At 67.5% G+C, this 20,641-nt stretch overlaps 4 protein-coding genes across 15 annotated transcripts in view; 2 read left to right on the top strand and 2 right to left on the bottom strand.

Annotated features, from left to right (window-relative positions):
- Positions 1-919, top strand: part of FANCA (FA complementation group A) — a 37,475-nt gene extending 36,556 nt beyond the window's left edge. For both annotated transcript variants that reach the window (XM_087738841.1, XM_087738840.1), the window contains one exon: positions 635-919. In XM_087738841.1, coding sequence (XP_087594967.1) covers positions 635-742 — 108 coding nt within the window. In that variant the 3' untranslated portion in view covers positions 743-919. The remainder of the gene's footprint in view (positions 1-634) is intronic.
- On the bottom strand, positions 846-9,250 carry ZNF276 (zinc finger protein 276). 3 transcript variants are annotated; one of them, XM_087738877.1, is made up of 11 exons: positions 9,018-9,250; positions 7,115-7,424; positions 6,958-7,010; positions 5,890-6,381; positions 4,848-4,926; positions 3,595-3,675; positions 3,113-3,223; positions 2,960-3,035; positions 2,408-2,525; positions 2,061-2,160; positions 846-1,627 (listed from the first exon to the last, which is right to left on the bottom strand). In XM_087738877.1, the coding sequence occupies exons 1-11, from the start codon at positions 9,220-9,222 to the stop codon at positions 1,342-1,344; spliced, it is 1,911 nt and encodes a 636-aa protein (XP_087595003.1). In that variant the 5' UTR covers positions 9,223-9,250; the 3' UTR covers positions 846-1,341. The 3 variants fall into 3 exon arrangements, with proteins under 3 accessions (XP_087595003.1, XP_087595004.1, XP_087595005.1); XM_087738878.1 differs by having other exon boundaries at positions 3,113-3,214; XM_087738879.1 differs by lacking the exon at positions 9,018-9,250 and adding an exon at positions 8,339-8,555.
- Positions 8,579-16,389, top strand: LOC104023628 (VPS9 domain-containing protein 1). Of its 9 annotated transcripts, XM_087738851.1 has the most exons (16): positions 9,346-9,507; positions 9,819-9,891; positions 10,029-10,121; positions 10,216-10,378; positions 10,517-10,628; positions 10,790-10,852; positions 11,141-11,193; positions 11,303-11,390; positions 11,631-11,716; positions 11,828-12,312; positions 12,495-12,624; positions 12,703-12,896; positions 12,982-13,063; positions 13,241-13,345; positions 14,182-14,300; positions 14,883-15,019. In XM_087738851.1, exons 1-15 carry the CDS (start codon positions 9,382-9,384, stop codon positions 14,255-14,257), a joined length of 1,929 nt encoding a protein of 642 aa, XP_087594977.1. In that variant the 5' UTR covers positions 9,346-9,381; the 3' UTR covers positions 14,258-14,300; positions 14,883-15,019. The 9 variants fall into 9 exon arrangements, with proteins under 9 accessions (XP_087594971.1, XP_087594977.1, XP_087594970.1 ...); XM_087738844.1 differs by lacking the exon at positions 14,182-14,300 and having other exon boundaries at positions 14,883-16,389; XM_087738843.1 differs by lacking the exon at positions 14,182-14,300 and adding an exon at positions 15,289-16,389 and having other exon boundaries at positions 12,495-12,896; positions 14,883-15,213.
- A 284-nt stretch (positions 16,390-16,673) lies between these two features.
- On the bottom strand, positions 16,674-20,523 carry CDK10 (cyclin dependent kinase 10). The gene is made up of 13 exons (XM_087738897.1): positions 20,383-20,523; positions 19,837-19,909; positions 19,529-19,600; positions 19,318-19,420; positions 19,099-19,180; positions 18,605-18,672; positions 18,236-18,288; positions 18,040-18,109; positions 17,848-17,907; positions 17,616-17,739; positions 17,393-17,532; positions 17,218-17,270; positions 16,674-17,147 (listed from the first exon to the last, which is right to left on the bottom strand). Exons 1-13 carry the CDS (start codon positions 20,491-20,493, stop codon positions 17,044-17,046), a joined length of 1,113 nt encoding a protein of 370 aa, XP_087595023.1. The 5' UTR covers positions 20,494-20,523; the 3' UTR covers positions 16,674-17,043.
- Between the last annotated feature and the right edge of the window lie 118 nt (positions 20,524-20,641).

Raw genomic sequence — 20,641 nt, 5'->3', positions numbered from 1 at the left:
GCTTAACCCCTGACAGACACTGCACTTCCCAACACATCTGGGAGTGGTGGAGGACACCTGCTGCTCGGTCGGTGCTATAGCCGCATCCTCCCTCTCCCGGGCTGCATCTTTCTCCGCAACTTTCATAGAATCCCAGAATCGTTAAGGTTGGAAAAGACCCTGAAGATCATCGAGTCCAACCATTAACCTATCACTGCCAAGCCCATCTATACCATGTCCTCGAGCACCACATCTATCCGTTCTTTAAATACCTCCAGGGATGGAGACTCAACCACTTCCCTGGGCAGCCTGTTCCAATGCTTGACCACCCTTTCGGTGAAAAAGTTTTTCCTAATATCCAACCTAAACCTCCCCGGCACAGCTTGAGGCCGTTTCCTCAACTTTAAACACCGCCCTTGGGCAGTCTTGCTCCCACTGCTTGCTTAATGCCTGGTCTTGGGGGAAATATCGAGCCCAGCTAAGTGGTGGGTGTTGAAGCTTCCCACAAGCACTGTGTTGTCAGCGTGAGTTGGCAACATCTTCCCTCTCCTCTACCTCTGCTTTGCTGAGAAGCAGCGCGATGATCTGGCGTTGCTGTAACTCACTGCAAGGAAGCGTGAGCAGGTCTAACGCTGGCTACTCGCCCTCTCCCCAGCTACTGGACACGTGCGAAGAGCTGGACCCAGAGCTGGGAGCCACCCTCCTGCACTTCTCGAGGCCTGCCGTGGCTGCGGAGCTGGATGAAGAGCTGGCCCTGTTCTGAGTGACGGGCAGGCAGCGGCACGGCAAGCGGAGCAGAGCACCCTGGCTGCGGCCGAAGGGACAGATGAGGTGCTACCTTTCTCACCAGTGCCATTTCTTTCAAATTACTTTGTAAATAATTTATTACAAGCATAACCATGAAGCTCTTGTTACAATAAAAAGTAGGTTACAAATTTCAGTTTAGACTTGCTTTGGGAATCATAATTTTTTTTTTTTTTTCCAAAACAAAATGTCTGCTTAAAGTTGCTCTGCTGTCCCAGGTACCCTTACAGCCACTGGAGGGCACTTCTGTACAGGCAGCAGCTTCTGCAGGCAGGGAACAGTTGTGGCCAGCTCTTTCTACGACTGTGCGCGTGGGGAGAAGGGGGACGACGAAGGGGTGCTGCCGAACATCCATTCCCCTGGGATTAGACAGACTCTTAGTACAACACTGCTGAATCAGACGTGAGCATGGAGAATCACAGCATGGTAACAAGCTTTTTCTGAGCAAGCTGAAGCTAATTCCACTGAGTTCTTTGGGAGACTAAACTGTAGATTAAAAATCTCCACTCTGCCGTATGGTTTCTACGGGGCCAGACTGGGAAAGCATCCCTGTCCCCCTCAGGTGGGCTCCTGCTGCGCAGTCACTTCTGGCTTTACCGCCTGGCTTTCTGAAGTCCCTGAAGTATTTAGGAGGAGTACGGGCTCTGGCTCCAGTGGCTTGGCTTTGTCCTGAGTCTGGGTCAGAGGGTGCACCATGGACATGTGGACGTTAAGGTTATGGGCCTTCTCAAAGCGCTTCCCACACTGGTCGCAGGCAAACTCCAGCTCTGTCTCAGCTTTGTGTTTGGTCATGTGGTACTTGAGCGACGCTCGCTGTCTGCACTGGAAACCACAGATTTCACACCTGCAAGGCAAAGCAAGGGCTTAGCACCGAGCCCGAAGCCACGGCTGGGGCGTTTGCTCTTTGCCACGCAGAATAAGCCCACGAGAAGATGACTGCAGCCTCAGCGCTGCTTGCTCATAGCATCTCCTACAACCACCCTGGCCACGCAACACGATTCGCCTCCTCGGGCCTGCAGCTCATCGCTGCTGAACTCTGAAGGGCAACAGGAATAGCAGGAGGTGTAAGATTTGCTCAGCAAGGGGAAGCCCTGGAGCCGGGGCAGACGTTGTGGATGAATGTTTAAAGCGATTCAGCCAGGACGCTGCCAGCCGCAGGCAGGGGTTGTACCACAGAATTACTCTGCTAAGGTCGGCGGCTGCGGGAGCTCAGCAGAACGTCGCTACCCCTGCCATCCCTTCTCTTAGCTACCCACGGATGGCTGGTGTGCACTTACTGGAGGGGCTTTGCTCCCGAGTGCCGCATCTGGTGGACCGAGAGGTGTTTGCGTTGCTTAAAGGTCTGCCCACATTCATCGCAGATATAATTACGTACCTCTGCAATGGAAAAAGGGAGAGAGTCAGCGATTCCGCCGATTCCTTAGCGTGTGAAACGCATACGTGCAGCTGCCCGCGCTTGCTGGTGGGGTCTGAATTCCTCCCCCCGCCTCGCGTCCCCCGCGTGGTGGCCTGTCAGGGGGTTACAGGCACAGCACACCGTTCCGCACCCCACACAGAGCCTTGCGCGAGCCTCGTGCGACGAATCGCTGGGTGTCCGTAACGCCCGTCGCCTGCTGGGACGCACCTGTATGAATGAGCTTGACGTGACGCTGCAGGTACCGGTCAATCATGAACACCTTGTTGCAGCCAGGATGAGGACAGGGCCTCTCCCGCACCTCTTCATGATGCTCCTTGATGTGTTTCTGTAAAGAAAGGACAGAGCTTCGAACTGCTGGGCTGCATTCTCCCCGGTGAAAAACGTGGCTCCCCCAATAAACGAGACTCCCATCTTGGCAGGCTCGCACATCAGCGCTGCTTCACGATGAAAAAACAGAGACTTGCATCCAAATCTATGCCTGGCAGCAGGGGCTTTAACAGGACACAGCAGAACTTGTTCCAAGGGCCGCTGCCGAGCCAGCGGCAGCCTTCCAGAACAGGAGGAGCACGCAGAGCCAGAGCAGCTCCTGTTGCTTTTGGGAGCACAGAAAAAGGCCTCCAACTGCTTCATTTAGTCGCTGGCTGCCTCCTGCAGAGTGAGGCAGTGAATTAAATCTGTCACGGCTCCTCTCCTCAGATGGAAACGGCTCTGTAACACTCAAAGCCACAGGTCTGAGACAGGAGCAAGCCCTGAACTCACCTTCATGCCATCCGCCCCTCTGTAGACGGCCGTGCATCCCTGGTAAGGACACTTGTAAATGGTAGGCAGCTCCTCCCTGCAAAGCAGAGGCCTGCCGTCAGCCAGCGTGCCGAGTGCGGGGCTGCTGCCCGCCCGCCGCCTGCTCCTTATTACCTTTCACATTTGATTTTTTTTTTCCAGCCTGGCTTAGGCCCCGGCTTCTTCCTTATTTTGGGCTCTTCTGCCTTCTTTGCTTCTTTGCTGTCACTTTTCTTGCTAGAAACCCTCCAAGAAGGAAGGACAGTGGTTTAATACTCGATGTTGGTTTTAGTCCTCCCACCTAATCATCCCCGAGCGTTACACCCGGCCTGATGGCTCAGCTCGACCTGGCAAAGCAGGAGCACGCGCACCGTCAGGTACATGTGTGCCGCGCCGCGGCAATTAGTGCCGGGCCTGAGGGCGAGGGACGCAGCCCGGCTTCAGCCCGACGGGGAGCTGAGGGAACAGAGTGCTGGGGCAGCACCGCGGCCTCCGGGCAGGGATGGGGAGGGAACCGAGGCCGTAAAGGAAAGCGACAGTGTTGGTCCAGCTGAGCCCAGCCCCGCCAACCCGCTCATCCGCAGAGAGCTCTGCTAGCCACGCAGTAAGCCCCTTACTTCTTTTCGGGGTACGGCTCAAAGGAGTCATCTGAAGATTGCACGTTTCTCTTCTCATTTTCATCGTCACTCAAGAAGTCCCTGAGAGAGAGAAGATGCCCTTTACCACCACAGCACCGGACTGGCACTTCAGCACCAGCGTCTGCAGCAACACGTGCTCTTCATTCCCAGCGCACCATCTCCCCCACGGCACGGCAGCCGAGGCTCCACGTGTTCTCCTCCCCCGTAATTTCCCCAAGCAAATACAGCGCCAGTAAACACAGCAAATAGCAAAAATCAGGTCCTTTTCGGACTAGATCTCTGTAAGAATAACCGAACCATTGTCAGGAGGACAAAATACCGGCTGTTATGAAAAGATCTACTCGTTGTTGAGGGATGAGCAAGAATGCAATATAATTGTCTGGCCCAGGTCATTCTCTATTTCCTCATACGTAGCAGCCACATAGGTTTGGGTTTTTCTTTTTCCTCCTTTTAAGTTCTAAGCCGTACAAGAAGCGATTAATTCTGAAGCCAGGAAAGAGGCAATAAATTCTTGTGGCACTTTTAATGTGACAGCTGACAGATTTAGCTGACACACTGAAATAAGTCTGCACTGGGCTATTTTGGTACTTTAGACTCAGAATGACTGGACTCAATTATCGGTTATTTACAAGCCTCGCTTTAAATACCTATGTTTGAAGGATTTAGCCGAATCTTTGATCATAAAGACTGCTAAGCTGCCCGTGTCCCTCCCACTCCCGCTTCATCGCTTTCCCTGTGAGCGAATGAGGCCATTTCTCCGCGTGCCACCCCTTGCCTGCGTTCCCGCACCGACCGCTCTTCCGGAGCCGCCGTGAAGGGGAATCGCTCCCGGGCAAGGCAGGAGCCTGCCCCGGCGAGGGGCTGGAGCAGCAGCTCCGCCACCGCCCCCTGCGTGTTTCCTTCCCCAGAGCAGAAGGTCCTTGAACAAAACGGGACCAGGTTTGCTGGAAGCGGCCGACAGAGAGCACGCGCGCGTGCAAACGCGCCCGCGCCGCTGTGCAAACCGCCCCCCCCCCCCCCCCCCGCAGCAGAGGCAGCGGGGAGGGGAGTTCAGCGCGTCAGCGGCGTGAGCTTCATCACAGCCGCTGCAGAGCCACCGCTCCGCGCCTCCGACGCCGGTTCCGAGGGGCCTCGAGGGCCGGGTCGCTCGTGGAGAAAGAGCTCTCCGAGGCGGGTCATTTCATACTCGCAAAGAAGACATTTAGGCTATTTTAAACCCACTCTTCTCTCACCCCTCAGAAAGGTCACTGAACTCGTCTTTTACCCGCTCATCCGACGTTGCAGACAGAACCTGCTTCCCACTCAACTGTCCTAGGGAATGAAGGAGAACACGGTGCGTTACAAGGAAAGGCAGCAGAAACAAGCCGGCGGAGACAGCTGCCGAGAAGGAACCAACCGCTCCGGGGTCACTCGTGACGGCTCGTACCGTGTGAAAACACGCGCTCCACGACAAGTTAATGATTATTTACACCAAACTCCGTGTCTCGTGTGCTCGGAGACCGCTCTCCCTGCGCCCCAGGGACGGAGAGCCTTTATCCTGCAGCTCTCACAAACAGCTTTTGGTTTCCCCCCTGCCGCCTGCTCCGTAACTGAAAGGCTGGTCCCCAGGTGAGCCCCAGCTGCCGTTCCTCTTTCCAGAGGACATCTCCCATGGCCATCAAAGCTAAACACAGCTCGACTTCCGTAACTCAAAATCGGTGTTGATTCCTCTCTTCTGGAAGCGGCATTTGGGGGAGTTCAGCAGTAAACCCACGCTAACTCGGCCCATGAGCAAGCCTGCCCGGAAACTTTCCTTTGCAGAAACCCCTCTCTGCCGGCACCCGGACGGGGTTTGGATTGAGCAGAAAGAAACACCTGGCAAACACGGTGCTGGAGAATCAGCGACCGTTCTGCACCGCTCAATGGGCACACGGCCCCCGGCAAGGGCAAGGCAGCAGGGTCTCGCCAGCCGGGCGCAGCCTGCTAAGGAGCGGCCAAGTCTCGGCCCCTCTATCGGGAGGGAAATAGCGCACGGGGCGAGGAGACCGGCTCTTTTTGTGCGACGTGGTCGGCTGCACCCGTGTTCCCCCTTCCCTTCCGCAAGGCTCAGCGTCCCCTATCAGAGGTGATTTTCTGGGCAACCTGTGCTCCCCAGCCGGGGTCTGCGTCCTCCCTGAGGAGCCGCAGCCTCCCAGGAGGGGGCCCGGCCCCACCGTTGCTCCCTGGGCCCACGCTCAGGCTCTTTGCCCTTCCCCAGAGGCCTGGAGGAGGGCGATCGGAAGGCAAATCCCTTACCTGTGGCACTGCTCAGTGGCGACACGGGCTGCGGCAGGGCTTTCTCCTGTAAGGAGGCCGTGCTGTCCAGTTGTGAGTGAGATGAATCCCTGTTCTGCGACGGCTCGTTCTCCACGTTCAGCGGCACCGATGTGGTCCCTTTGTTTGCGGGCTGCTGGCAAGGAGTTGTCCTTGCTGGAGCATGCTGGGGTTTGGGAGCAGAAACAGCCTCGGCATTGTCTGCCCCATTGTCAGTCAAGCGCTGTGCCGTGCTCTTGTTCCACTCCCGTTTGACGGACAAGGCGTTGTCGACGAGCACCGTGCTACAGTCTGAATCCGTATCCATGACGTAGTCGTGCCCGTCCCCGCAGCCCCAGACGGCGCGGATGATGCCGCAGTACTCGGAGGAGAGCACGCTCTGCAGGCTGGGCGCCGACGGGCAGCTCCCGGCGTGCGCGTGCGTCCACGTCACCAGGCCGTGCAGGCACTGGGGGCTGGAGGTGATCAGGTCGACTGGCGGAGGGGAGAGGCAGCGCGCGCACCGTCAGGCCCCTGGGCCGGCAAGGGGCACGGCCGGCCGCAGGGAGGGACGGAAGGGGACAGGGCTGCGGACCCGCTCCCCCCAGGGCCGTGCCGGACTTCTGCGTCAGAGGGCAGCTGGGAGACACCCTAAAGGCGCTGCAGCCAGAGGGACTGGGGCGGGGGCAGTCCCATCCACTGCCAGGAGCATTGATTTTACAGCCGAAATTGTATTTTACAGCTGAAACTGTATTTCCGATTGCCCCACGGCGGCTGGGACAGGCCCGGCACTGCCACCCAAACCCGCTCCGCCTGCTCTTCGTACCCCCAGCGTGAGCCTGCGCCTGTTCAGCTCAGCTCAGGGAGGCCGGTGCCAGTGAGGATCCTCCCAGTAACCCATGGTGGAGAGAGGAGGGGGAACCGTAACCGGCCAGAGCCGGGGCACGGCTGTGCCGAGGGACGCGGGAACTGCCCTGCCGGGTGGTCGTTCCTCGACGCCCATAAAACCCAGCCCTGCCTCGATGGTATCACAGAAAGAAAAGGAAAGCGGCTCCGGGAGCGGGCACTCACCCAGACAGGAGGCACCTCCTTCCGTGCCCGGCTGGGCCTGCGCTGCGCCGCTCCTGCAAAAGCCAGAAGAGCACGGTGGGGTCTCGGGGGTTACGGAGGAACCATGCATCAACTGACGACTCTCGATAACTCCCGGGAAGAAAGAAAGACAACGTACTTTCCTTTCGACTTTACGTGGCCCGTGGGCGACGCGTTCACCCTCTGGATAAACGTCCTGAGGACGCTGCGGCATTTGTAGAACTGCGCGTGGCATTTCTTGCAGACGAACTGGGGGAGCGCGGGGTCCTGCCGCACCGCCACGCCGACCAGCCGCTGGAAGTCGGTGAAGAAGACCTGATCCACGCGGCGCTGCTTCTCCGAGTTCTCCCCCATCACAGGCACCTTCCCGAAAGCATTGCGCAGGCTCCTGGAGGAGAACTTCCCGTGGCAGAGGCGACAATACCCGGTGCTCAGGGCTCTGCCGATTCCTGCCAGAGAAGGATTGAACACAGCCGCTGGGTGCCGGCCGCGAGAGCGCGGCAGCCGGCTACGGCCTGAAGGCACCGGTGTGCTGGAAGATGTTCCCCTTCCCTTGATCCGAGTCAGCAGGCTGCCTCCAAAGCCCTGGCTTCAGCACAAGCACAGAAAAGCCGGCCAGGAAGAGAGAGACCTTCCCTGCGATCCCCGCCACAGGTCGGGGCACCGCACCGCAACTGCCTAACCCTAAAATCAGCCTTTCTGGCCCCAGCAGAGGAACCTCCTCCTCCTGCAGCGTCCTCGGGGCTCGCTCGCGCACGTCTGTGCTTTTGCCAACGCTGCCTCTCGGCTTAAGTAATTCTTCTCCCTCCCCAGCGTTTATCTCCGAAGTATTTATAGCTGGAGGTCGCGTCCCTCAGCCTCTGCGAGCCTGAGCTGCCCCAGCTCTCCCAGCCTCTTCCGAGAGTCGCCCTTTCTCAGCTACCCCGATGGCGCCCTGCAGCCCGGAGCGGGGCAGGGAGCTGCCGTAGCTCCGGAGCAGGGAGCGAAGCTGACCCAGAGCAGGATGCAAAGCATCTCTTCCCGCTCCCGGTTCACCGACTGTGCCGCTCTCCCCCCCGGCAGCCTCCCTCCCTGTCCCGCAGCATCCCTGCTCTGTGGAGCGTGGCTCCATCCCTCCGCTGCGCCCCGACCGCCTGCCAGCGCGGGGAAAACTCCCCGACGCGGCCTCTTCCCGGCCCCGATGCAACACGGCTGTGCCCTGAACCCTCCGGCTGGGGACGAGGAGGGAGCAGGGTCCTGCCTGCAGCCCCCAGCCATCGCCGAGACCACAGGAACGGCCTTCAGAGGGATTCGGGGTCCCTCTGCACACCGGAGGGTGGCGGGGCCAGCTCGGGGGGGACGGAGGCGGGGAAGGGCAGCGTACATGGGGGTGAGCGTTGCGGAGGGCGGGAGGGACGGCGGGTGCCCAGCTCGGGTGCCGTCCCGGAGCTCCTCCTCCGCCGTCGGTGGTTTGTCTTTAGGCGGCCAACTCGGAACCGTTCGATGATCAAACTTATCTCCTGCTCCCAGCCACGCAGCAGTCGGCTATCGGCCGCCTCCAAACCGGGGCCAGACAACAGCAGAGCATCCATGGACGGCGGGGAGGCTCAGCTCCCGTCCGCGGGCTGCCGAAGCCCCTCCTTACCTCGCTATTTACCGGCACCGGGACCCTCAGCCCTTCAGAGGTGAAGCCCCTCCGCACAAACGGGCAAAGCCGGGCCCCGCCATGGGGGAGATCCCCCGGGAAGGGCGGCGGGGAGCCCCGGGAAGGGGGCGAACCCCTTCACGGTGGGGGGGCTCGGCCCTGCGAGGCCTCCCTCCCTCCCGCCGGGACCCACGCCCCCACCCTCGCCCCGTCCCGCTGGGCGACCGACCCCCGGGGAGGTGCCTGCGGCCGGGCCCGGGCCCTGCGGGGACCCCGGGGCGGGAACGGCCGGCAGCGGCCCCGGGACGCTGCTCCCGCCCTGCCCCAGGGCCGCCGCACCCCCGGGCGGCGCCGGCTGCGAGCCTTGACCCCGCTCCCCTCCCGCCCCGGGGCCGGGCCCGCCCCGCCCGAGCCTCACCTGCCTCCGGGGCCCCGCCGAGGGCAGCGGGCCGCGTCCAGGCGGCGGCGGGCGCCGGGGCCCACGCCGCGGGGGGCTCGGGCCGCGCCTCCGCCGCCGCCTCGGTCCCGCGGGCCGCCGTGCCGGGCCGCCGCCGGGGTTCGGGGGCCGCCGCGCCGGGGCCGCCCGCGGCCGCCAGGAACCGGCCGCGCCGATCGCGCTTCATCGCCGCCGCCGCCGCCGCCGCGGGCCCGGCCCGCCCCGCCCCGCCCCGCCCGCCGCAGCGCCCCCTGCCGGCCGGAGGACCCCGCCGCCGGTCCGTCCCCCGCCGCGCTCCCCCGGCGCCGCGGGCCCGATCGCGCCGTTCCGGGCGGCGGCCGCCGCCATGGCCGCGGAGGGCGGCGACGGGCCCGCGGCGGGGCCCTGGGGACCCGGGGCGGGCCGGGCCCTGCAGACCGCCATGAGGGCGGCGAGCGGCGCCCTGGAGATGGACAGCGCCGGGCGGCCGCGGGTGAGCGCGGAGCGGGGCGGGACGGGACCCCCGGGCCTCCCCCCGCACCCCGGGCCCGGCCTCCCCTTTGGCTGCCCCCGGCCCTGCGGCGGCACCGGCGGGGGCCCGCGTCCCACCGAGGCCCTGGGAGACGCCCCCCGCCCCGCCACCGCCCGGGGAAGGGCTCGATCCCGCCCCCCGGCCCAGCCTGGCCCCCCCGCCCCGGCAGGGCCCGGGGGGTGGCGGGGGTCTCACCGGGGCTGCGGGCCGCCCCCTGCGGACACCGGGGGGTCCCAGGGCGGGCCGGGGCTCAGCCCGCCGCTCTCTGGCAGGAGGCCTACGTGGAGTACCTGAGGAGCATCGCCTTCATCGCCCAGGCCCTGCAGGAGGAGGCGGCAGGGACAGGTAGGGCAGGGCCCCCGGCCCGGGCCTCGCAGCCCCCCGTGCCCGATCCCCGCTCCGGCGCCTTCTCCAGGCCCGCGGGGAGGGCGGGAGCGGTGGGTGCCCCGCGGGTGAGCCTCACGCCCCGTTCCTCCCCACAGACAGGAGCGAGGGGGTCAGCCCCGACACCCCGAAGATGCTGAAGCTGGCGGAGCAGTGCCTGGAGAGAGTCAAGTCCATTGCGGCGGCGCTGGGTGAGCGAGCGAGGGGTTGCGAGGTCCCGCTGGGTCCCCACCCCGGGGCCAGGCTGGTGGCAGGGGGGCAGCCGACCTGTCCTTCCCTCCCCAGGGAAAGCCCAGGCCAAACCGGCTGCACCGGAGCGGAGCGGGGGTCCTGCTCCCCTCCCCAGGCACCGCCGGGTCTTCTCGGATGAGGGGGGGAAGCTCTCTCCCTTCCTGCCGCCGGAGATCTTCCAGAAGCTACAGATCACCGAGGCACAGAGCGCGCGGAAGTACGTGGGCTCAGACACGGGGGGCTGGCGTCTGCCCCGCTCTGCCGGGGTCCCCGCGGCAGGGAAGGGGCCCCGGGTCGTGGCACCGTGCTGTGGCACCGTGCCCTGCGGTGGGTGCTGAGGGCTGGTTCCCGGCAGGGAGCTGACGCCGCTGGAGGAGGCGTCTCTGCAGAACCAGAAGCTGAAGGCTGCCTACGAGGCACGGGTGGCGCGGCTGAACCCCAGCCAGGCCCTGCAGAAGACCTCCCTGGCAAGTGGGGAACCCCCGGGGCGGTAGGCTGGGGAGGGAGGGCCGCCATCCGGCGGGCTGGGAGGGGAGAGGGTCCCTGCGGTGCCTGGGGGACCCCTTGCTCCATGCCTGCTGGCTGTGGGCTTTGGGCAGGCGTCCCCAACACGCCGCCTCCTTCACAGACGCTGTCCCTGCAGCGGCAGATGATGGAGAACTTGGTGATTGCCAAGGCCCGAGAGGAAACCGTATCCTTCCCAGCGGTGGGGAGCTCTGAGGGCTGGCCCCGTGGCCGCACCGGGCTCCGGCAGAGCCTGCGCCTCGCCCCATGCCTCCCATGCAGGCTTTTGGGGTCCCAGTCCTCTCCTGCTGCCGGCTGATCGGGGGGATGGAGGTGGGAGAAGGGCTGATCCCGGCCGCTGGGCTGCCGTGGCTGTGCCGGGGCAGCGGGTTGTGCCGGGGTGGTGGGCGAGCGGCGCTGGCTGGGTGCCGCAGTGGTGCAGGGGCTCTGGAGCCTTAACTCTGCCGTGGCCCAGCTGCAGCGGAAGATGGAGGAGCGGCGGCTGCGGCTGCAGGAGGCAGCCAACAGGTGAGCGGGTGGTCGCGGCAGGGCGGTCACGGCGGGGCGGTCGTGGTGGGGCTGTCACGGCGGGGGCCACCCTGCCAGGTGCCCTCACCCGGGACCGTTGCCTCCCCAGGAGATTCTCCAGCAGCGTGGCCCTCACCCCCGAGGAGCAGGAGCAGAGAGCCCTCTACGCCGCCATCCTCGAGTACGAGCAGGACCACGTGAGTACGCACCGGAGGCTGCTGCCGCGGGGCCAGAGCACCACGCCGTGGGCACAGGATGCGTGCTGTCTTTGGGTGCTGTGGGGCAAGAGGCCTTGACAGCCCTGGGTGCTGCTGGGGCAGGGTGCTGTGCTGTCCCCAGGCACCGTGGGGACAGGACGCTGTGCCACGGGGCAGGGTGCCATGCCACGGGGCAGGGTGCCATGCCATCCCCGCTGACCGGCCGCGGACGCTCCCCAGGACTGGCCGAGGCAGTGGAAGGCCAGACTGAAGCGGAGCCCGGCAGACCTCTCCCTGGTGTCGGGGCTCTTCTCCTGTCTCCTCAGGTAGCGCCGGGGCGGGGAAGGGCCCTGCTCGGAGCCAGGGGGCCGCGGCTGCTTGCCCGTGACCCCTGCCTGCCCCTTGCCCCCCTGCCCACCCTCTCCCTCTGCTTCTAGCTTCCCCGAGCACCCCATCGCCCAGCTCCTGCGGCAGCTGCAGTGCGTGGTGTACGCCCGCCTCTACCCCGCCGTCACCCAGAGCGCTGCCGACGCCGCCCCCGCCTCCCCCACCGGCCTCTCCTTCCTCTCACTGGACACGGGGGGCTCGCTGCCCACCGAGCCGGGGGGCCGCCGGCTCCGAGCCTCCCGCAGCCTCCACTGCATGTTCTCGGTGCCCGAGCACGGCCCGGCCGGGCTGCGGCACAGCCTGTCCAGCACGCCCCTCGCCGATGGCGGCCCCGGCACCCCAAGGGCGGAGGGCGGCTGGCCGGGGCCGTCGGCAGCCCCCCAGACCCCCCGGGAGAGCTCCTTCGAGGACCTGGAGCGGTTCCTGGCGTCGCCCGAGGGCTGGGCCCCTGGGGAGCCCCCGGCCGGCCCCGGGCAGGAGGCGGCACTGCCGGAGCAGCTGAAGGGCATCGTGCGGGACATCCACAACGCCATCGGTGAGGCACGGCTGCCGTCGGGTGAGGGGCCGGGCGGGGGCTCTCCCCAGCCGTGGGCTCTCTGGGGGAGGAGGGGGCCCCCTGCACCCCGTTTTAGCCAGGGTGGACTCGGGTGCAGGGTGGGGAGGACAGGGAGACTCGGGGCGCCCGCCGAGCGTGCTGCGTAACTCGGCCCTTCCCAGACAGGCTGCTGGCCCTGACGCTGCTGGCCTTCGAGGGGCTGAACACCGCCGCCGGCAAGGACCAGTGCCTGGCCTGCCTGGAGGAGGCCTTCTTCCCCCCGCTCTGGGCCCCACTGCTGGCCCTCTACAGGTACCGCGGCGCTGGGGCCGGGCCCCCCGCGGCGCCCCCGGCCCCCTCCCCGGCAGCCCCTCGCCTCTCTGCCCGCAGGAGCGTGCACCGGCCCCGCGAGGCGGCCCTGGCCCGGAGCATGGAGCGGCACCGGCACGCCGGCCCTGCCGACATGGGGCTGTCCTCCCGGCTCTTCCCCTCGGCCCCCGGCTGCCCCGCATACGGCTCCGCCGTCGAGGACCTGCGCCTCATCCCGCTGGAGACCTGTCCCCGCAGGAAGCTGGAGTGCATCGGTGCGGGGCCGGGGGGGCACCGGGCTGGTGGCGGGGGGCCGGGAAGGGTGGCGGGGTGACCCTCAGCGCCCGCTCTGTGCCGTAGTGCGAGCCCTGCGCGGCATCTGCGAGTGCGCCGAGGAGTACTGCGGTGCTCGGGAGGGCCGGACCCCCGCCTCTGCCGCCATGTGAGTACGGGGGACGCGGCGGGGGGATGTGACGGGGAGCGGGGTGCTCGCCCCTCCTGCGCTCGGGGTGCAGATGCGGGGCTGGGGGCGGCGGGGCTGGGGGTTCCCGTTGCCGGCGGGGTGTTGGGGCCACCGGTCGCTGTTGCCGGCGTGTCTGACGGTTCCTGTTGGCGGCAGCGGGGCGGACGACCTGCTGCCCATCCTGTCCTACGTGGTGCTGCAGACGGGGCTGCCCCAGCTGCTCTCCGAGTGCACGGCCCTGGAGGAGTTCATCCACGAGGGGTAGGCGCTGCCGGGGCTGGAGGCGCGGGGAGGGCGGCGGGGAGGGAGCCGCGGCTCCTGTGGGCGCAGGGCTGTAGTGGGGTGGCCGTGGTGGTGTCCCGGCCATGACGGTGTGGTGGCTGTGGCGGTGTCCCAGCCGTGATGGTGCAGTGGCCATGGCGGTGTCCTGGCCGCGATGGTGTCCCGACTGTGACAGTGTGGTGGTTGTGGCCGCATCCCGGCTGTGACGGTGCGGTGGCCGTGGCAGTGTCCTGACCATGACAGTGTCCTAGCCATAACGGTGCGGTGGACGTGGCAGTGTCTGAGCCACAACAATGTCCCAGCTGTGACGGCGTCCCAGCCATGATGGTGCAGTGGCCACGGTGGTGTCCTGGCTGTGGTGGTGTCCTGGCTGTGGTGGCGTCCCAGCTGTGACAGTCTGGTGGCTGTGGCAGCGTCCCGGCCATGGCAGCATTCCAGCTGTGATGGTGTGGTGGCCGTGGCGGTGTCCTGGCCATGGCGGTGTCCCAGCTGTAACAATGTGGTAGCCATGGTGGTGTCCCAGCCGTGACGGTGCGGTGGCAGCGTCCCGGCTGTGACGGTGCAGTGGCCATGGCGGTGTCCTGGCTGTGGCGGTGTCCCGGCAGCGATGCTGCGGTGCCGATGTCCCGGCCGTGACGGTGCGGTGGCCGTGGTGGTGCTGTGGCCTTGGCAGTGTCCCGGCAGTGACGGGGTGGTGGCCGTGGTGGTGTCCCGGCGGTGATGGGGTGGTGGCCGTGGCGGTGTCCTGGCGGTGGCGGTGCGGTGGCTGTGGCAGTGTCCCGGCGGTGACGGCGCGGTGGCGGTGTGCGGCGCAGGTACCTGATCGGGGAGGAGGGGTACTGCCTGACGTCCCTGCAGAGCGCCCTGTCCTACGTGGAGTCCCTGCAGTGACCGGGCGGCGGCGGGGGACCCTCTCCTCGCCCCCCGCGGGCAGGTGCCGCTCCCTGACCCGGGGCTGCGGGGTGCCGGGGCTGGGGGGTCCCGGGGGTCCCCACTCACCTGGCGGGCGCCGCTGCTCCTCCCGTCCTGCAGGGGGCGCTGTGGGAGCAGGGGCAGCCCCGCCCCGCCGGGAAGGGCGGAGCCGCCGACGGGCGCCGCCCCTTTCGGTGACGTCACTGCCCAGCGGTGGGCGTGGCGCGGGAAGCGGAAGGGGAACCCGCGCGGGGCCGGCGGGTGCGGGGGGACGGGACCGGGGAACGGGGGGGGGGAATCGGGACCGGGTGGCCTCGGGGGACCGGGGCGGGGGGGAACCGGGACTGGCGGAGCACGGGACTGGGAGGAACCGGGACCGGCGGGGGGACCGGGACAGCACGGCTGGGGGGAACCGGGGGGCCTTGGGGGAGCGGGACAGCACGGCCGGGAGGGTCTCGGGTCGGGACCGGGGGGCAGCGGGACCGGCGGCCTCGGGGGACCAGGGGATGACGGCGGGGGGGAACCGGGACCGGGGGACCATGGCCGGAGGGGATCGGGACCGGGGGGCCCCGGGAGTGGGGCGCTCACGGTGCTGCACCCCCAGGATGTGTGCGGGCTCGGCGCTGCGGCAGGAGTACGGGCAGGAGTACGGGCAGGAGTACCGGCGCTGCCTGGAGCGGGAGTTCCGCCGGGGCCGCGCCGGGCCCTGCTCCGACCCCTGCTTCGGGGAGAGGCTGCGGCAGCGGCTGCGCTCGGAGCCGGCGCTGCTGGGGGCCCTGCAGGAGGACGCCCCTGCCCTGCTGGCCCGCGGGCTGCAGCGGCACCCCGACCCGGGGCCGGCGCTGCGGGGCCTGGCCGCAGCCTTCCGCCTGCTGGAGCTGGCGGCCGCCAACCTCTACCTCTTCCCCTGGCGCAAGGAGTTCGGCACCGTCCAGGTGAGGGCCCGCGGGCCGGGAGGTGCCGGGGGTGCCGGCAGGATGCCTCCAACCCGCCCCCCGCTCTCCTCGCAGACCTTCTCCGGCGCGTACGTGCACTCGCTGCGCCCGGCGCTCCCCGAAGCCGACCTGCTGCGGAGCTTCGGCCGGCTGGGCTATGAACGGCGTGACCCGCATCGCCTGGTCGTCTCCCAGCCGCCCCCGGCACCCGAGCTGGCCGCCATCGCCTGCGGCTTCTTTGCCTGCCGGCTGGAGTGCGAGATCCTGGCGGAGGTGGTGTTGCGGCTGCGGCCGCGCCGGCTGCGTGCCGAGGACCTGCTGGAGGCGCGCCGGCTGGCCGGGGACGTGGAGGCCTGCGTGGAGATGCTGCGGCAGCTGGGGACGCGGCGCGAGGCGGCCGCTGACTGCGCCGACAGCATGGATCTCTACCGGGAGATGCCGGCTGACCCCGAGGACGCGGGGGGAGAGGACGCAGCCCCCCCAGCGCGGTGGAGGGACCCCAGCAGCCCGCGGGGTGCTCAGGACATGCCCGGGAGGGGCTGGGACCGCTGCGGAGACGGAGAGCGTGAGCAGGAGCCGCTGCCCTCCACGGGCAACCCAGACCCGGACACCTCCTCCTCCTCCTTTCGCCTCTTCCTGGAGCAGGAGCTCGTCGGGGCCGGTAGCCCGCTCTCCGCCCTAGCCACGGGGAGGAGAAGCCCCCAGGTGCCGGGGGAGCCCCAGGATTTGGCACAGGAAGCCCCCGAGCTGCCCTGCTACCAGCTGCACTCCTGCCTGCGGCAGGGCGCGCTGCCCTCCTACTGCTGCACCACCTGCCAGCAGCTCCACGCCGGCGCCTGCGCGGCCGGGCAGGCCTGCCGTACCCGCCACCGCGGGCAGGAGCTGCGCAGCGAGAGGCAGCAGCGGCTCTGGCTGCGGCGGACAGAGGTGGACATGCTGCTGGCCGACAGCTCCGGCCCGTGGTCCTAGCCGCACCAGCTGCGGCGTGGCCGGGAGGGGATGGGGATGGCCACCGAACTCACCCCGCCGGGAGGTCGCGGTGACCGTGCCGTGCTCTGCCTCATGCCCGGGGCGGCAGGAGCCGGCCGGGCGGCGGGAGGATGGGCCCCTGCTCCAGCCCTGGCGCTCCCCCTGTAAACGGCTCAGTGCATCTCAGTAAAGAGCGGCTGCCTGGCAGCGTGGTGGTGGTCTCCTCCTGCCCTGACGCGCGGGGGCAGCGGCCCAAGCGTGCCCGTTCCCGGGGGAGGGACGCGGCCTGCGGCGCCGTCCAATGCTGCGTCACCCCGCGGGAGCAGCTCTCGCCTCGCAGGAGAGCGGGGCCGGGCCCTGTTTAAGGCCAGTTTTGGGGGGCAGAGCCCGGGGGTGTCCCCAGCCCTGGGGCTGGCACAAGGGAAGCAGAGCAGGGCCACAGCTTCTTGCAGCCCAGCCGGAGCCGAGGGACGAGGCGATTCACTCCCCACCGCTGGCAGCTGCTTTTATTGATGGCAAAGTTGGGGCTACCCCATGCAGCCAGCACCCCCGAGGGCCCCCTCTCCCTGCCGAGCCCCGGGGGGCCCCGGCCCCATCTCTCCTCTCCCGCCCCGGGGAGGAGGCAGGCCCAGGGCTGAAATCCGCCCGCAGCTCCCGGGGCTGCCCTCGCCCAGCCCCGCGCCAGAGCCCGGCCAGCTCCGGGGCAGAAGCTGCATCTGTGGTGGGTGGGTTGCAGCGCTCCCCCTGCCGCAGCTGGGCCGTCCCCGTGCCGGGAATTGAATTTGGGAGCCGTCCCGGGAGGGGATGGAGCTGTTCTGCCGAGGAAAGGCGCGCACCACGCCTCCTCCCGCGGGCTGGGGCTCAGGGCTTGGCGCGTTTCGCCTGGCTCTCCGGCCCCGCGCTGGTGCTGGCCGCCCGCTTGTTGCGGTGGTGGGGGAAGGTGGGCATGAGCTCCGGCTCGCAGGCTGCGGGGCAGAGAGGGGGTCAGCGGGGCCCGGGGCGCCCCAGCCCTGCCCCGGCAGGGGCTTTACTTACGCAGAGGCTTCTCCTTGAAGTAGGAGCTCTCCAGGCAGTCTTTCGCCGTCGCCCTGCGGGGACAAGGGGACGTTGCAGGCACCCCCACAAAGGCGCTGACCCGTCCCCCCCAGCTCTGGGGACAGCCCTGCCGCAGGGGTGGCGCGGTGCGGGCAGCCCCGCCGCCGGCTCTTACCGCTTCTTGGGATCGTACATGAAGAGGAAGTTGAGCAGCCGCAGCCCGGCTTCCGACAGCCAGGGGAACTTGTGCTTGAGGTTGTTGTAGGGCTGCTTCCGCAGGGTGTACTGACTCACCAGGGGCAGCCTGGAGAAACCCTGAGGGGGACGGAGCGTGAGGCGGAGGCGGGGAGAGCAGGCAGGGCAGGCAGAGCAGGCAGCAAACGGGGGACCGCTCTCACCGGCCAGATGTTTTCATTGGGCGTCCCCAGGAGCTGCACGATGAGGTCGATCTGGTGGATCTCGGAGGTGCCCGGCAGCAGCGGCTTGTGGGCCAGCAGCTCGGCGAGGATGCAGCCCACAGCCCTGCGGGGCAGGCGATGTGCAGGAGTCAGCGGGGGCAGGAGAAGCCCCTCCGTCGCCCCCCGCTGCAGGTTTGCAGCCCCCCCGGGCCCCCTCCTGCCCTCCCCTTACCACATGTCGATGCTGGTGGTCTGAGTCGTCATCCCCAGCAGCAGCTCGGGCGCTCGGTACCTGAGCAGGGGACAGCACCGTCTCGAGGGGACCGTGGCGGAGCCGGCGCAAAGGAAGCCCCCGCCGCACTGCAAGGACTCGCCTGCGTCGCCCTGAGCCAGCGCAGCTCAGCCCCCGGCACCGGCCACTCACCAGAGCGTGACGACTTTGGGGGTCATCGGCTTCGGTGGCATCCCGTAGGTGCGTGCCAGTCCAAAATCGGCTGCAACAGGGGAGACTCGGGATGAGGAGCCAGGCAAGCTCCTCGCTCCGACCGCGTCACGGAGCGGAGAGAGAGCTTGGGGTGCGTCCGTGGCGGGAGCCAGGTTGGCAGCTGCCGGGGGCTCACCTATCTTCACGCAGCCTTTGTCAGTCATGAGCAGGTTGGACACCTTCAGATCCCTGCCGGGGAACAGAGAGTGGCCGGTCAGCACCGTCCTTCAGGCACGGCTCCTCCCGTACCCGCGCTCCCCCGGTGCTCGCAGGCTGCTGCGGGGCCCCAGAGCTGAGCCATGGCGAGGAGAAGCAAATCTCGTTAAGCGGTGGCATCCCTGCCCTGCCAGCGCTCCCGCACGGAGCCACCAGTTCACCCGCAGCTACTCCACACGGTGCTCCTCGCTCATAGGACACTCGTGGGAGGCAGAGGAGGACATCGCGGTCTGCGGGCTCCCTCCCTCCCGTGTCCCCTTTCCCACCGCGCCCCTCCTGCTGCTCCCACCTGTGGATGATGTAGTTCTCGTGAAGGTACTGCAGGCCCTTGAGGACTTGCAGGATGATGCACTTCACCTGGAGACAGAGGACAGGAGCGCTGACCTCTGCGAGAGCAGCACCAGCCAGGCAAACCCCCAGAGGTTAAACCTGCTGGGGTGCCCTGCGGTCTGCCGCACCCAGCACCGCTCCGCAGCGTGTCAGGCCCCGCGTCCTCCCAGAAGGAGCTCACAGGCTGGCTGGAGCGCGTTTTTTCCCAGCTTTGTTTCCCTGCCAGTTTGCTCCAGCCCAAAAGCCAGTCCCTGGAGCGTTCTGTGAGAGCCAGCTAAGCCCACGCGGCCCAGGAACCCTGGCTCACCCGGTGCTCCCCAGCCCTGCTGAAGCCCAGCACAAGGTCCAGGGATCGCAAACTCTGAGGAGTCTGCGCTGGTGGCCAGTGCATTTTGGCTGGAGCGGCAGCGCCCTCTCAGGGGTGATGTACCTAAAGCTTAGCCCAGCTTTTACCTGAGCCTCTGAAAAAGGCGTCTGCATGTTCTCGAGAAGGCTGGCTAGGTCCTGCTCGCAGTAGCCCATCACCAGGAAAATGCTGTTGGAGACAAGACACCATCAGGAGCCTGCCCCAGGTCACCTCTGCGCTGTCCCAGCGCCGCTCTGTGCTGCGAGAGGCAGCGCGGGGGACCGAGAGGGCAGGAGAGGATGGGAGGACAGAGCAGGGACTCCTACCTCTCCAGGTGGTTCCCTACAACCACCTCCTTCAGCTCCACGATGTTGGGGTGCCGAAGCTGCAGGAGCAGGGTGATCTCCCGCAGGCTGCTGATGGGCATTCCTGCGGAGAGCAACAGCCGCGCTGCACGACTGCCTCGAGCAGGGGCCGGGGACGCTCCCACCCACCACCGGAGCCGCCCCTGCCACAGCTCCCCTGCGCCTCCGTTACCGTCTTTCTCGTTGTCCATCCGCACCTTCTTCAGTGCCACGGTCTCATCTGTCAACGTGTCCCGGGCCCGGTCTGGAAGAGCAGAAGCCACGCGCTCAGCACCAGAAAACAACCCACTGGTTTTGTCGTGAGCCAGCGGGACCCCTGCACCGATGAGCCGCCTCCTCGCAGCCTTGGTCCCCCCGACGGCACCCCCAGCCTGACGTGCTCCTGCTGCCGGGCTGCGGGCAGCCGGGCTGCAGCCCCTCCTTCTGCCCGGGAACCGGCTCTGCCCTGGGCCCGGAGAGGGCAGCCAGCGCCGCACTTACACACTATGCCGTAGGTGCCCTCTCCGATCCGATTCAGCTTCTCGAACTCCTTCACGCTGCGGCATCTTCCCAGCTGGAATAGAGGAGCCATGTCGCAGGCGAGGCAAGCTCCGGGCAGCCCTCCCGGGGACGCGGGACCCCGGTGGCAGGCTGAGGCCTTGAGCTACGCCTCACCGGGCAGGCTGCGGCGCTGCTCCGGTGCTTACGGAGCAGAGCAGCGTTTCGGCAACGCCGCGGGCAGAGCGGCTGGGGCAGAGGCGGCTCCTCCGGGCCCTCCTGCCCCCGGCCCTGCGGCAGCGCGCCCCGCCTGCCACCGTCCGTCCCCCCCCGGAGCCTCCCCGTCCCCAGCACAAGCTGCTGCCGGGGCCACCGGCCCAGGGCCGCCGCCGCCCCCCCCCCCCCCCCCCGCCGCCGCCTCAGCAGGCCCCGGGCCCGCCCACAACCCGGTAGGCCCCGGGGGCTCCGGGCCCCTCTTCCCCCCGCCCCAAACACCTCCGGCAGCCCGGAGACCCCGCTCCGCTCTCCCACGAGGCCCCGGCCCCTCACCCGCTCGGCCGCCGGCACCTCGAAGAAGCCCTCGCCCCGCAGCCGTCTCAGCCGCAGCGGTTCCAGCTCCCCCTCGCCGGAGCCCCCCTCGCCGGAGCCCCCCTCCGCCATGCCTGCCCCGCGCACGCGCCCTGACGCCGCGCACGCAGCCGCCACGCCCGTACGCATGCGCGGCTCCGCCCTCTCACCGCGCCTCCCGCCCACTGCGCATGCGCAGCGCCTCACCCGGCCACGGTTGCTAGGCACGGCTGGCGTGGCC

The sequence above is a fragment of the Nipponia nippon genome, unplaced genomic scaffold (assembly GCF_047370975.1).
Source record: "Nipponia nippon isolate SJK-2023a ecotype South Korea unplaced genomic scaffold, ASM4737097v1 scaffold_7, whole genome shotgun sequence".
NCBI lineage: Eukaryota > Metazoa > Chordata > Aves > Pelecaniformes > Threskiornithidae > Nipponia > Nipponia nippon.
Note: the sequence above shows the minus strand (reverse complement) of the source record. Positions and strands in the feature narration are given on the sequence as shown.